Here is a 15,330-nt window from a genome sequence, read left to right on the forward strand (position 1 = left end):
GATAGGTCTACATGTTGCCATATAGGCTTATGCCAGTCTAAAAGATCTCCTTTTGGTTTTTCTTTCAACTACATTTTTTCACCCAGGAAGGAATCCTTTAAAAAATATGTATTTTGCTACTTATTATGTATGTGTATGCCATCTGTGTGTAGGTGCCCATGGTGGCCAGAAAAGGCAATTGGAACCTCTGGAGCTAGAGTCTCAGGCAGTTGTGAGCCACCCAACAAGGGTGCTGAGAATTGAACTAGGGTTCTCTGCCAGAGCAGCAGGTATCCTTAACATTCAGGCATGTCTGCAGCCCCCACAAAGAAGTCTTTTACATTAAAGGAAAGGAAAGCATGACTCTTTCTTTTCTATCCAGGATCTCACTGTGTAGCTCTGGCTGTCCTGGAACTCACTATGTAGACCAGGCTGGCCTCCAATTAACAAGAGATCCACCTGCCTCTGCCTCCTGAATGCTGGGATTAAAAGTACACCACTAAGTCTGGCTGGAGAGCATGATTTTTAAAGAAGTCCAAATTACTGCAACAATTGAATTTGCTCTCAAACACTTTAGATTTATTTTAATTTTTTCAAAGGTCCATACTGAAAGATTTTAATTAGTTTTGGAGACAACATCTCATTATGTAGCTCTGGCTGGCCTTAAACTTACAGAGATCTGCCAGCCTCTGCCTCCTTTGCGATGGAATTAAAGGAACCTGCTACCACACCAGTATACTTTTATTATGTGTATGAATGTATGTCTATGTGTGGGTATGAGAGTGAAGCTTGCAGAGACCAGAGGCATTGAATTTGCCCTGGAGCTGGTTCTGAGACAACTGACATTGGTCTTAGGAACCAAACTCCTGTCTTCTTACAAGAGCAGTACATACACTCTTAACTGCTAAGCCATCTCCTCAGTCCCATACCATTAGTGTTTATTTTTCTAATGTTGGTAATCAAATCCAGATCTTCTTGTTCAGGAAAAGTATTCTACCATTGATCCACAAATTCCTAGTCCCCTCATACTACTACTTTTAGGCCTTAAATACAGATCTTCATTCAATTTTCTGAAGTTGTCTCTACCTGAGTCTTTCTGTGTGTTGAGTGTGGTGTATGTGTGTATGCATATATGTGTGCAAGTGCAAGGCAGAGAATGATGGTGGTGTCCTCCTTAGTTGCCCTCTATTTTATTAAGGACCTCTCACTGAATTTGAAGCTCACCAACTGGCTAGACTGGCTGGCTAGTGAACTCCTAGGATCTCTTTGTCTCCATTCCCCCCGCCATGAGATTACAGATGATCATCCCCCACCGTACTTTACATGTGGATATTGGAGGTCTGAACTTAGTCCTCACGCTTATATGGCAAGCACAGTTCTGCCTCTCTGCAGCCCGAGGCTGTAAAAGCACCTCCTCTAAGCTTAAATCCTTACACAGCGCCCCCATAATACATCAACGGCCTAAAACTTAACATGCAGAGGTTCAGGCCCACATAACAATATAGTTATCAACACTTTGATTACTTCATTAGTAGTGTATTATCTTTTGTGTACATGTGAAGTATGTGTGATTGTGTATACAAACATCTGCATGTGAGAATATGTTCCAGTTTGTAGAGGCCAGAGGGTATCAGGTATCCCCCTCGATCCCTTTCTACCTTATTCTTTTGAGGCAGGTTGTCTTGGTGAACTTGGAGTTCAAATTTTTCAGTCCTCCTGGCTCCATCTCCCTATACCCATGCTAGAGTTACAGGCATGCACAGGACCACATCCAGCTTTTTATGTGCGTGGGATGCTAGAGCTAAACCCAGGTCCTCATGGTTGCACAATAAGTACTCTTGAGCACTGAGCCATCTCTTCAGCCTATACAACCAAATATAAATAATGATGTTGTATTGTTGCCTCATTTTAATAGCTAAGCTTAGTGCTCAATTTGAGCGTAAACATGAACATTTTATGAAGCAGGGCTTCTTAAAACTTTTCTCTCAGACACACATTTCACTGGTGGAATTTTTACCTGACTCTGGATATTATGTAAAACACACACACACACATATATATATATATATATGTACATATATATATATATATAAAACATCATTGATAATAAACCAGAGATTTACTTCAAAAATTCTGTTACACATAGAATTTTACCACTTATTAAGATTAAGGTAAAATTGTATTCTAATGAGATAGATATGCTTACTTATTTATTTGTTTGTTTGTTTATTTTTTGAGACAGGGTTTCCCTGCATAGCCCTGGCTGTCCTAAAACTTGCTCTGTAGACCAGGCTGGCTTTGAATTCAGAGATCAGCCTGCCTCCCAAATGCTGGAAGGCATGCGTCACCATTGCCCAGCTTATTTATTTTTTATACAGAGAATTAAATCTTAGTTGAATAACACTGCAGGGTATAGAGCATTGTCAATAGTTTCAGAATTGTCAGTATTTTAATATTCTAATCATCTATACTTAAGAATGCTACTTCACACAAATACATACTACGAAATGGTCATTTTAGAAATTGTTAGATATTCTATCCTATTCCCATGGCAAATTCACTGCATATTTCTTTTTTGAAATTCCTCTGCAACTCAAATAGCAATTTTTTATTTTATTTATTTGTTTACTTATTTTTTGAGGCAGGGTCTCACTACATAGCCCTAGCTGCCTTGGAACTTGCTATATGAACCAGGCTGGCCTCAAACTTAATGAGATCTCCTTGTCTGTGTGTCTCGAGTTCTGAGATTAAAGGTGTGTGCTACCATGCCTGGCCAGCAATTTTTAGAATCAAACACTCTAAAACAATATAATTTAACGATACACTAATTTGATATTTAACATGCTGAGGAATGTTTAAAAAATACCAACTCTTTTTTTCTGTAGTTAAAGCATTATGTTTCTGTGAGGTCGGAAAACTTCGCATGTACAGTAAAAAACACTCACTGCAATTCCTAACATATGAGAGTATCAAACCTGAGCAGAGCTACTCAGGAGGCATCTGGTGACGCTGTGTGGTATGGTGGAATGTACAATGCAGAGCGCATGTTGTGTCAGAACCAAGGCTCTGGTGAAGTTCTGCCTGTGTTGTGACACAAGTGAGCCCTGCCTGAAACCCCTCAGATCTATTATGCTTTTGCTTCTGAATGAATGTCTGGTCACTGAGTGTTCAGAAACCCTGTATTGTTGCCACATTTTTCATGACCCTTGAATTCAGTTACATGACCTTATGTATTATGTAGGTCATGACCCCCAGGTTACAGAGGACATGAACTTCAGTAAAGAAATAGCATCACTGCATATAAATGCTAGGATACAGCACTCACCTGCCCACTTTTTCTTTTCCCATTTTAAAGCATCTTCTCGAATTTGATCCCAATCTATCAATGGTTGATCTTCTGTTACACTGTCACTTGTACCGGTATCTGTTCCAACAGAAGGTTGGAATGCAATAATATCTGTTAAAAGATTTTACAAAATTAGCTTTGGAGTAAATCCTGACAGCACAAAATCTCCAATGTAATATTTTTATTGTGTTTATTCATAAAAGGACATTAATACTTAAAATGTAAAAATCTATAATTTTCAGGGTCTAGGGAAATGTGTGGCTCTATGTGTAAAACACAAAGCAAGCATGAGGACCGGATTTGGATCCCCAGCCCCCATGTCAGTTCCAAGTGAGCATGGCGATCCTCCTGGAATCACAGAACTAGGGAGCTAAACACAGAGGTTCTTCAGAGCAGGCTGGCTAGCTAGAGTAGCCCAATCAGTGAAGTCTGGATTCAAATGAAAGATCCTACCTGAAGATAGTTAGAGAGCACTCAGATCTATTGCTGGCCTCTTAATACAAGATAGAGCGCGCACACACACACACACACACACACACACACACACACACACACACACACACACAGGCAATAAACACACACAGGACCAATTTTTACCCTTAATACTAAGATGTGTGCTGAAGAGTTCTTTCATTTTAACTTACCTGAGGCTAAAAGTGAAACTAGATTTAACCATAATAGTTAAGTAGCCATAGGTATTAAGTATGTTATTTCCCATCCATCTATTTATTTGCTTATCTGCAGTGTGTGTGCATTCACACATGTCCCTGAATATGCCACGGAGCACATGTCAGAGGACAACATGTAGGAAGTAGTCTTCTCTTTCTACTGTGTGCATTCTGGGGATAGAACTCAAGTCAGTTTGTTATTCTTTGTGACAAGCACCTTTGCTGACATTACGTAATTTTAAAAAGCCAAAGTAATCTGGCTTTTTATTGAAAAAAAAAAGTATAGATCTGGAAAATCTAAAGCTTTGTCTGAGGAAAGGAATCAAGTATGATGTTTCTAACATTGGAAAAGAACCAGGTATGTTGAAGCACACTTGAATTCTCATCTCTCAGGAGGCGGAGCCAAGAGGATTAGGATTTGAGGCCACCTTGTCCTACATATGGAGACTCCATATCACAGAACAAAACAAAAACCAACAAAAACACTGGTAAAAAGTACCTTTAAAATATATCAGGGAGAAAAAAAATCAATGAAATGATCCCTAATGATATTCTGCTTTACTTGTAGACCAGAGCCTAGCATAATCATCATCAGAGAAGCTTCATCCAGCAACTGATGGGAGAAGACCCACAGCCAAACATTAGGTGGAGCTCAGGGAATCCCACAGAAGAGGGGAAGGAAGGACTGTAGGAGCCAGAGGGGTCAAGGACACCAGGAGAAGACAGCCCATATTGTCAACTAACCAGGGCTCACAGTGGTTCATAGAGACTAAAGTGACTATCTAGGGAGCCTCTATGGATCCGACCTAGGAACTCTGCATATATGTTATGGTTATGTAGCTTAGTATTCTTGTGGGATCAGTGGCTGTCTCTGACTCTTTTGCCTGCTTTTGGGGCTCTTTTTTTCCTACTGGGTTGTCCTGTCAGCTCTGATGAGGATTGGTACCTGGTCATATTGTCACTTGTTATGCCATGTTTGTTTGATATTCCTGGGAGGCCTGCTTTTTTCTTAAGGGAAATGGAGGCAGAGTGGATCTGGGGGAGAGGGAAGGTGGGGGAAAGGACTGGGAAGAGAGGAGGGAGGAGAAACTGTGGCTGGGATGTAATATATGAGAGAATAAACAAATAAATAAATTTAAAATTTTTTTCTAGAGTAGGCTTTGCATGGTGGTACATGCCTTTAATCTCAGCACTTGGGAGGCAAAGGCAAGCAGATCTTTATGGGTTCAAGGCCAGCTTGATCTACAAGAGAGTTCCAGAACAGCCAAGGCTACACAGTAAGGATCTGTCGGCGGCAGCAGCAGCAACAACAACAACAACAAAAGCACTTAAGTGTATAAAGATTACTTACCAACTCTGTGTCCTGGAATGTAATTTTGTTGTTTTTTAACAACATTATCTATCACTGTTTTTGCTTTTGTTTGCATGGCTTTATTGCCAAAAATTTTGATTTCTGCCTCAGGATTTCCTTTTATTACCTAGATGCAAAAGGAGAAACACAGGTGAGATTGAAGTCTCCTCATCAAGCCCCAATAATTACTCAACTTCAAATAGTAAGAAAGACTGCAAACATGGCCTTGCTACTATTTCATGTCCAGTTTGAGAGGGATCCTATGCATCCACCTGGCTTTGTCTCCTGCTGGGTAACAATGACACTCTGTAAACTTAACTCAGAACACACTGGTAGAGGAAAACATACAACATTAATACAGGTACTGCCCGGATGGCTCAACAGTCAAAGATGCTGCCCCAAAGCCTGGCCCTGAGTTCCATCTCTGTACCCACTAATGATAGGAGAGAATCAACTCCCCAAGTTTTCCTATGAAGTACACACACACACACACACACACACACACACACACACACACACACACACACGTGTTTGTGCTCCTACACACACAAATCATACATTGAAAATATTAACCTGAGCCGGGCGTTGGTGGCGCACGCCTTTAATCCCAGCACTCGGGAGGCAGAGCCAGGCGGATCTCTGTGAGTTCGAGGCCAGCCTGGGCTACCAAGTGAGCTCCAGGAAAGGCGCAAAACTACACAGAGAAACCCTGTCTCGAAAAACCAAAAAAAAAAAAAAAAAAAAAAAAAAAGAAAATATTAACCTGACAGGCGACATTACTATGAGTTGGTGTTCTCTAGCCTGTAAAATAGTACTTTTAGGGGTCATATCTGATAGAATGATACAGCTGGAGTAGAGTTACTATAGGCTACAGTTTGCTGAACTTAAGTTAGATAAAATTTTAAATTAAAAGGATTCTCTAATTATATATGTATACAATGATGGAGCTACTTTTGTTTTTTGTTTAGTTTTTTGAGGCAGGGTTTCTCTGTGTATCTCTGTGTGTTCTGGAACTCACTCTGTAGAGCAGGTTAGCCTTCAACTCAGAGATCCATCTGCCTTTGTCTCCTGAGTGCTGGGATTAAAAGTGTGTGCCACCACTGCCCTGCAGATTTAGGTTTTCAAGGCTGGTGTAATGAAAACTAGGGTAGAATATAAGTAACAATTTATTACACCCCTGAGGATTGACTCCAGGGCTTCACACATGCCAGGTAAGTGCTCTGTTATAAACCATGTCCCAGTCCTTTTTTTACTTCTTACTTTTAGACAGAATCATGCTAATTTACCCAGGTTGGCTATGAACTCACACTGTAGCCCAGGCAGGTTTTGAACTTGTGAGCTACCTGGGCAGATGGGTTTATAGGCCCAAAGCACCAGGGCTAGCAAATGACACTTTAAATGTACATTTATTAGATATGTATCTTGAAACTACTGTATGTCAAGTATTGTCTTGGCTGGTTATTTAATGTTTGTCAACTTCAGGGTTTACAGATATAGACAACTCTGTGTTAAGTGTTAAAATGAGACCATTCTAAGATGCTGGGAGGAGGTCCTAACCTGACTCACTTGAAGCTCAGCAGAAGTTGCCTAGAAAGAGACAATTACTGTGTGACCATGTTAGGAGTAGATGGCAATCTTCAAAGAGTAGCAGGGGTTAAAAGAAGCCAGGTCAAGTGGACTATGCCGAAGAGTCTGGGTTAACAGGCTCAGATCCTAGCTGCCTGGGATAGTGTACACATGGAATCCACCATTCATGGGGCTGAAGCAAGGAGACTCTGGAGTCAGAGGCCAACCTGCACTAAACACTATGTTCAAGGCCAGCCTGGGCTAAACATTGAGATCTTGCTTCAAGAATAAAAGGGATGGTCTGGTAGATGGCTCAGTGGGTAAAGGTATTTGTTGCTAAGCCCAGTGACCTGAGTTAGATCTCTAAGAACCACGTACTGAAAGAGGAGAACTGACTCCTGAATGCTGCCCTCTGACCTCTATGCGTCACAGGTGCTAGTGTACTAATGCACACATATGTACACACATAAATAAATATAATAAAAAATAAAAGGTCTGATATGTAGTTCTGTGGTAAAATACTTGCCTAAAATACATACAAGACTGTGGGTTCAATCCCCAGTACCCCAACTAAATAGCTAAAAAAAAAATCAAAGTCTAGGAAACCACTGAAGGATCTTCTGCAGAATTATATTTAGGGAGACTCCTTTGACTAGTGGAGAATGGTTAGGGGAGACAAGAAGAAACGTGGACAACCGAGGGAAGATGAAAATCATGGCATTCCCCAGGAAAAAAGACAGAATAGAGACTGACTCAGTGGAAGATGAGGATTATTTTCTTGGCCTGAGAGTTTAGCAATGCCATTCACTGTCAGTAAGATTAGGAACATAGGAACAGATTAAGGATTGAGGTAATGGGCTCACTTAGGGAGGATATGGGCATGATGAATATCCCACAGAGATTAACTACTTATTTTTAAGATAAGGAATTGATCTATTGGCTAATCTGGCCTTGAACTCAAGACCCTCCTTCCTCTACATCCTGAGTGCTGAAATTACAGGCAAGAGCCTCTATATTGTTACCTTTTTTTTAAAAAAAGTATATATTTATTCCTTGATATTTTTAATATTTAAATTAAAATATAACTACATGATTTATCCCTTCCCTCTCTTCCCTCCAAATCCTTTCTTTGGCCTCCCCTAACTCCCATTCAAATTCATGGCCTCTTTTTAATTATTGTCACATATATACATACAGAAACACAAGTATATCAATATAGCCTGATAAGACCCTTTAGTGTTGCTTGCATATGTGTATGTATATGTATCTGTATTTGTATCTGTATCTGTATATGTATCTGTATATGTGTATGTTTTCAGGTCTGACCATTTGGTATTGGCTAACCAGTTTGGGGGAAAACTACTGTTTCTTCTCTTAGGAGTCATTAATTGCCTGTAGCTTTTCATCTAGGGGTTGGGTTCCCCCTTCAGGTTTTCCCTTCCATGTTAGCATGTCTACTGGTGCTGTCATTATTCAGATCTTGTTTAGACAGCCATCTTGAGGTTTGATGGGCATAACTTACATGGAACTTCTAGGAGATACAATCTCAGCAGACTTCCTGGTCCTTTGACTCTTGCAATCTTTCTATCCCCTCTGGCCATGTTTACAGTATACTTATACAATGTACTTTTATCATATCCACTTACCACTACTTCACTCAAACTCCCATTACAAAGTTTTTTTTTTTTTGTCTGTATTTTAGGTTTTTTTTTTCTTGTTGTTATTGTTTGTTTGTTTTTGAGACAAGGTTTCTGTGTAGCCCTGGCTGTCCTGGAACTCACTCTGTAGACTAGTCTGGTCTTGAACTTGGGAGATCTGCTTGCCTCTGCCTCCTGAGTGCTGGGATTAAAGGCATGAGCAACCACCACCTGGCTATTTTAATTTCTTTTTTAATGGTTTGTGCCTGGTGCCTAGGGATAGAAGAGGGTACCAGATTGAGGTAATGGACCCAGGCAGGGAGAATTTGGGCATGATGAATATTTATTATCCACAGAGTAACAAATGGTTGTGAGCTGCCATGTAGGTGCTGAGAAGCAAACTGAGGTCCTCTGCAAAGAGTAACAAGTGCTCTTAACCACCATGCCATCTGTCCAGCTCTGAGTTATTGTTCTTAAATGGAGATTGTATTTAAAGATTTAGTTTTTACTTCCAAGAGTCACAAACCCTACACCTAGAAAAGATAATAAAATTCAGGCAAATGATGGAGACTAGTCCTATGAAGAGCTCTGGCCATCTGCTTCAACACCATGCTAAGCACCAAGCTGATGCTCGAGTCAGGTGCTCCTTATGAAGAGCCCTGCTCTCACGGTTCAGGAACACAGGTGACTTACCTGTATTCTAGTGTTTGTTGTATTTTGGATTTCTCTAATTTTTGACCCACCACGACCTGTTTTTAAAAATAAAGAAATATATGATTATGAACAAAAATCAGTAAAAGGAGTCTGTGTAGTTCCCTCAAAGGCCTTTATGTGGTTCTTCCCCAAATCATTCAAGGGAAGGTTCTAGGGTTCAGTAACACTTTCTATTTTGGAAGGGGGAAGAGGATGGCATTTCACATTTTTTGTTTTTGTTTCTTGTTTTCAGAGACAAGGTTTCTCTGTGTAATAGCCTTGGCTGTCCTGGAACTCACTTTGTAGACCGGGCTGACCTTGAACTCACAGAGATCCGCCTGCCTCTGCCTCCCAAGTCTGGTATTAAAGGCGTGAGCCACCACACTTGGCAGGTATTTCACATTTGCCCACACTGGCTGTAAACTCAAGGCAATCCTCCTGCCTTTGCCTCTTAAGTGGTGGCATTTCAAGCACTGAGCCACCACATCTAGCTAAATCATTCAGTTTTTTAAAAAGTGGGTGGGCAAGGGAGGATGAAGTACAGCTGAGTGGTATAGCACTTGCCTGAGTAGCATACCTAAGACCCTTGGGATAATCCCTGACTGATAAAACAAGTTCAAAAGGTGAGGGGTTTGAGCAGGCATTCTTCAGAAACATTTAAGTCTATAAGGTATCTAACACCTCTAAAGAGTATAACACAGACTGTAACTATAAGAAGATTACCTCTTAAAATAGGGTTTCCTAGTTAGGATTTCTATTGCTGTATCAAAACATCATGACCAAAAAGCAAGTTGGAGAGGAAAGGGTTTATTTGGCTTATGCTGCCAGATCATAGTCCATCACTGGATGATGGAAGAAGTCGGAACAGGAATTCAAGCAGGGCTGGAACCTGGAGGCAAGAGCTCAGGCAAAGGCCATGGAGGGGAGCTGCTTACTGGCTTGCTTGGGCCTTCAGGACCTGCTTAAGCCCAATCTCATATATACACCACTTCAATTTGATAATAGATTGCTTCTGTGCATGTCCTACTTTATGACTTGGTAGCCCATTGTCAAACGTTCAGTTTACACTAAGGCCCAATAGTGGGCCAAGAGCTGTCTTTCAAAGGAGAATAGCCTGCAGATGATGGTAGAGCCATGCTCCAGAATCCCAAAGATCTCCTGTGATTCACCTATACGGGCTTGCCAAAGGCTCCAAACAGCATCCCTATCTGCCACAGACACCTCAAGTACCATACAGTCTGCTGGATCATATGGTCCAAGTGGTAGAGCAGCCTGCACTGCAGCCTGGACCTGTTGAAGAGCCTTCTCCTGTTCCAGGCCCCACACAAAGGTAGCAGCTTTTAGAGTCACTTGGTATTTTGGCTGGAGTAATAAACCAAAGCAGGGGATGTGCTATCTCCAGAATACAAATTAACGTTGTGCTTCTTTCTTGGTGGTGGGAGGGGCTAGCTGCAATAATTGAAGGAATATCTCTGCATGCCCCACACCACTGAACTCCTTAAGAATCTTATTGAGGTAGAAGGTCCTTGAATTTTGGATGGATTTATTTCCCATCCTCTGACATGCATATATGTTACCAATGAGTTCAAAGTGGTTGCTACTTCTTTGCTCACTTGGTAGAATCACCATAATGTCATCAATATAGTTCACCAGAGTGATATTTTTTAGAAGAGACAAACAATCAATATCTCTACTAAGTTATAACACAGGGCAGGAGAGTTAATATATCCCTGAGGCAAAATGTAAAGGTATACTGCTGGCCTTGCCAACTGAAAGCAAATTGTTTCTGGTGGTCCCGATGGACAGGCACCAAGAAAAAAAAATCAATCAATAGCTGCATACTATGTACCAGGAGATGTGTTAATTTTCTCAAGTTAAGGACAGTACATCTGTTACAGCAGTTACAATTGGAGTTACTACCTGATTGAATTTTCGATAGTCAACTGTCATTTTCCACAATCCATCTGTCTTCTGCATTGACCAAATAGAAGAGTTAAAGGGAGATATGGTGAGAACCACCACCCTGTATCTTTCAAGTCCTTGATGGTGACACTAATTTCTGCAATTCCTCCGGGATGTGATATTTGTTTTTGATTTACTATTTTCCTTAACAGAGGCAACTCTAAAGGGTTTCATTTGCCCTTTCAACCATAATAGCCCTCACTCTACAGATCAGGGAATCAATGTGAGAATTATGCCAACTTCTAAGTACATTTATCCCATTTACATATTCTGCAACTAGGGAAATAACCACAGGATGATAACCACAGGATGAGTTCAGGGACCCACTGTGAGTCAGACATCAACCAAAACTCCATTAATCATATGACCACCATAAGCCCCTACTTTAACTGGAGGGCCACAGTGTTTTTTGGGATCTCCAGGAATAAGCATCAATTCAGAACCAGTATCCAACAGACCCCAGAAAGTGATTGTTTCCTTTCCCCCAGTGTACAGTTACCCTTGTAAAAGGCCATAGGTCTCTCTGGGGAAGAACTGGAGAAAGGCTAACTGAATGGAAAGCCCAATAATCTAGTAGTTGCTCAGTCCTAAGGCTGGGTGTCTCAGATGGTCTTCTGCATATGCGGGAATCCTGAAGAAGTCGGCTCCAATGCCAGTGAAGGAATGGATCTGCTGACAAGGCCAGGGCAAGCAGGCCAAGAATGAACACTTCCTTCTTCCATTGTCCTTATTTAGGCTTCCAGCAGGAGATGTGGCCCAGATTAAAGGTGTGCTTTCCGGCATCCAGGGCTGGATTAAAGACATGCCATCTCGACCCTGAGCACAACCATTAATAAATGGGACCTCTCGAAACTGAGAAGCTTTTGCAGGGCAAAAGACACAGTCAATAAGACAAAAAGACAACCAACAGATTGGGAAAAGATCTTCACCAACCCCACATCTGACAGAGGATTGATCTCCACAATATATAAAGAACTCAAGAAACTAGACATCAAAGTACTGAACAGTCCAATTAAAAAATGGGCTAAAGAGCTAAACAGAGAATTCACAAAACAAGAACTACAAATGGCTGAAAGACATTTAAAGAAATGCTCAACATCCCTAATCATCAGAGAAATGCAAATCAAAACGACTCTGAGATACCACCTTACACCTGTTAGAATGGCTACGATCAAAAACACCAATGACAACCAATGTTGGAGAGGATGTGGAGCAAAGGGAACACTCCTCCACTGTTGGTGGGAATGTAAACTTGTACAACCACTGTGGAAATCAGTATGGCGGTTTCTCAGAAAATTAGGAATCAAACTACCTCAAGACCCAGCCATCCCACTCTTGGGCATCTACCCAAGGAATGCTGATTTATACCATAAAGATACATGCTCAGCTATGTTCATAGCAGCACTATTTGTAATAGCCAGAACCTGGAAACAACCTAGATGCCCATCAACGGAAGAATGGATGAAAAAAATGTGGTACATATACACAATGGAGTACTACTCAGCAGAGAAAAACAATGAAAGCATGAAATTTGCAGGCAAATGGATGGAACTAGAAAAAATCATCCTGAGTGAGGTAACCCAAACCCAGAAAGACAGTCATGGTATGTACTCACTCATTGGTGGATTCTAGATATAAAATAAAGAACAATCAGACCACAACCCATAGAACCATAGAGGCTATATATATAGCATGGAGGTCCCTAGGACGACTGTGGCATATAATAAATTTCAGTTTTACTCAATTATTGAAAAAAATAGCCAAATGAATGGAAACACATGAACTATGAACCAAAGGCTGAGGGGCTCCCAGCTGGATCAGGCCCTCTGAATAGGTGAGACAGTTGATTGGCTTGATCAGTTTGGGAGGCATCTAGGCAGTGGGACCAAGTCCTGTGCTCATTGCATGAGTTGGCTGTCTGAAACCTGGAACTTATGCAGGGACACTTGGCTTAGTCTGGGAGGAAGGGACTGGACCTCCCTGGACTTAATCTACCAAGTTGATCACAGTCCTCGGGGAAGGACTTGTCCTGGAGGAGGTGGGAATGGAGGGTGGGCTGGGGGTAAGGGGAGGGCGTGGGAGGGGGGAGAATAGGGGAACCCATGGCTGATATGTAGAACTGAATGATATTGTAAAATAAAATATATATATATATATATGTATATATATATATATATAAAGACATGCCATCTCACCTCAAGATTCCAATCAAAAGCCTGTATCTTCCAGCCTCAAGATCCGGATCACAAGCATGTTGTCTTCCTGCCTTGAGATAATTTGCAGTACTTGGTATTGAACCAAGAGTTCTGTGCATGCTACGCAGGTATTCTACCATGGACCCTTATCACTATCCCTAGAATGGCTATTATTTAAAGCAAATGCACATGCTTTTCTTAGGATCTGGTCAAACTGGAAACCTGTGAACTACTAGTATGATTGGAACAAACAAACAAACACCCTACCAACTAATCCAGCATTGCCATGTCTGGGTACACCTGTAAAAAGTGGAAGCATGGTGGCAAATATCTGCACTGCTGTGCTCACAGAAGCGCTGTTCACCAGTAAAAAGCTGGAAGCAACTCAAACATCACCAAGGGATAGTGGCTAAACAGTGGAAGAGATAAACAATATGGGACTAACTTTCAGTCTTAAAAAGGAAATTCTGCCTCTGCCTCCGCCTCCTTCAGCAAATCCTACCGGCGTGTGCCACCACAACCGGCTCTGAAGCCGGGCCTTTAATCCCAGCACTCAGGAGGCAGAGCCAGGTGGATCTCTGTGAGTTCGGGAGGCCAGCCTGGGCTACAGATCGAGATCCAGGAAAGGCGCAAAGCTACACAGAGAAACCCTGTCTCAAAAAACCAAAAAGGAAATTCTGTCAGATACTAAGAAACAGATGATTGAGGGTATTATGCTAACCCACAGTAAGCAGATCACAAACATTAAGGTCTTGATTCTACTTGAGGATCTAAAGTCAAAAGTTCTGACAGCACAGAATGTCCATATGGAGGCACAGGAACAAGGAGAAATGAGCTGAGAAACGGTGTAGTTCTAATCATGAAAGAGCTGGGACACAATCTTCCGTTTATCATTAATACTGCACTGTATATTTATTTTTAAGTATAAAAACAAGGTGAGGCTGGGTAGCAGATTTGGAGTCAAGTATTTTCTTAACCTTTATGAAGCTCTGGGTTCAATCCTGAGTACAACAGGAAGGAAAAGAGAGAGGAAAGACAGAAAAGAAAGAGAGGGGGAAAGGTGAGGAAGAAAAATAGATGAAGCTGGGCAGTGGTGGCACATGCCGTTAACCCCAGCACTCGGGAGGCAGAGGCAGGCAGATCTCTCTGAGTTCAAAGCCATCCTGGTCTACAGAGTGAGTTCCATGACAGACTCCAAAGCTACACAGAGAAACTTTGTCTCGAAAACAAACAAAACAGAAGAAAGAAAAGTAGGCGAGAAAAGTCTGTCATATTTTAACACACCCACACCCACGAATAAACCATATAGGTTGCAAAGCTAAGGATGTAGCTCAGTAGTAGAGTCTGCACCTAGTTATTTGGGATGCCCTGGGTTCAATACCCAGAATAAGAAAAAATAAAAACAGTAGCATGCATGCCCAACAACAAGGTGTGTATTCCAATTCCTACACTTCATTGCTTCTTGTAGCCAGTCTAATTTCTATTACAAACCTATTAGCTCTCTGGTGAGGTTCCCATTCAAATACCGGGGTTCTCGCTCAGATGTTTTGGGCATCAACCTTGGAAACGGAATCTGTCTACTAAGTAAATAGCCTTAAAACATATGATAAGTACGCCACAAAGCAGGCTTTTATTACTGAAAATATTAACTCCAAGGACCCAGGGAACAACAAACTGTGATTGGAACTAGGAATTAACGCCAGATACTGAGGGAAACATCCCCATCACTGTAAATGCATCTCAGAAAAGCTGAAAAGTGCACTTGGAAGACTCCCCGTGTGCAGCTTTCCGCCCTTCAATGGACCCCAAGTTAAGCTAAGGCAGAGGCAGAGCCGAGGCCCTGACTTGACACGACCGCACCCTCTGTCTGTGCTAACGTCCCCGACGGTGTCCGTCCAAAACAGCCCGACTTCAGCCCCGCGCTGCCGCTGCC

At 41.6% G+C, this 15,330-nt stretch overlaps 1 protein-coding gene across 2 annotated transcripts in view; it reads right to left on the reverse strand.

The window, feature by feature from the left end:
- Ddx43 (DEAD-box helicase 43) overlaps positions 1 to 15,330 on the reverse strand; it is a 35,911-nt gene that overhangs the window by 19,334 nt on the left and 1,247 nt on the right. The window contains exons 2-4 of one of the 2 annotated variants that reach the window (XM_076576796.1): positions 9,241 to 9,296; positions 5,345 to 5,471; positions 3,305 to 3,403 (exon numbers count right to left, since the gene is read on the reverse strand). In XM_076576796.1, coding sequence (XP_076432911.1) covers positions 3,305 to 3,403; positions 5,345 to 5,471; positions 9,241 to 9,296 — 282 coding nt within the window. Of the gene's footprint in view, positions 1 to 3,304; positions 3,437 to 5,344; positions 5,472 to 9,240; positions 9,297 to 15,330 lie in introns of both variants that reach the window. The other variant, XM_042282155.2, reaches the window with a different exon arrangement.

This window comes from Peromyscus maniculatus, chromosome 7 (assembly GCF_049852395.1).
Source record: "Peromyscus maniculatus bairdii isolate BWxNUB_F1_BW_parent chromosome 7, HU_Pman_BW_mat_3.1, whole genome shotgun sequence".
NCBI classification, from domain to species: domain Eukaryota; kingdom Metazoa; phylum Chordata; class Mammalia; order Rodentia; family Cricetidae; genus Peromyscus; species Peromyscus maniculatus.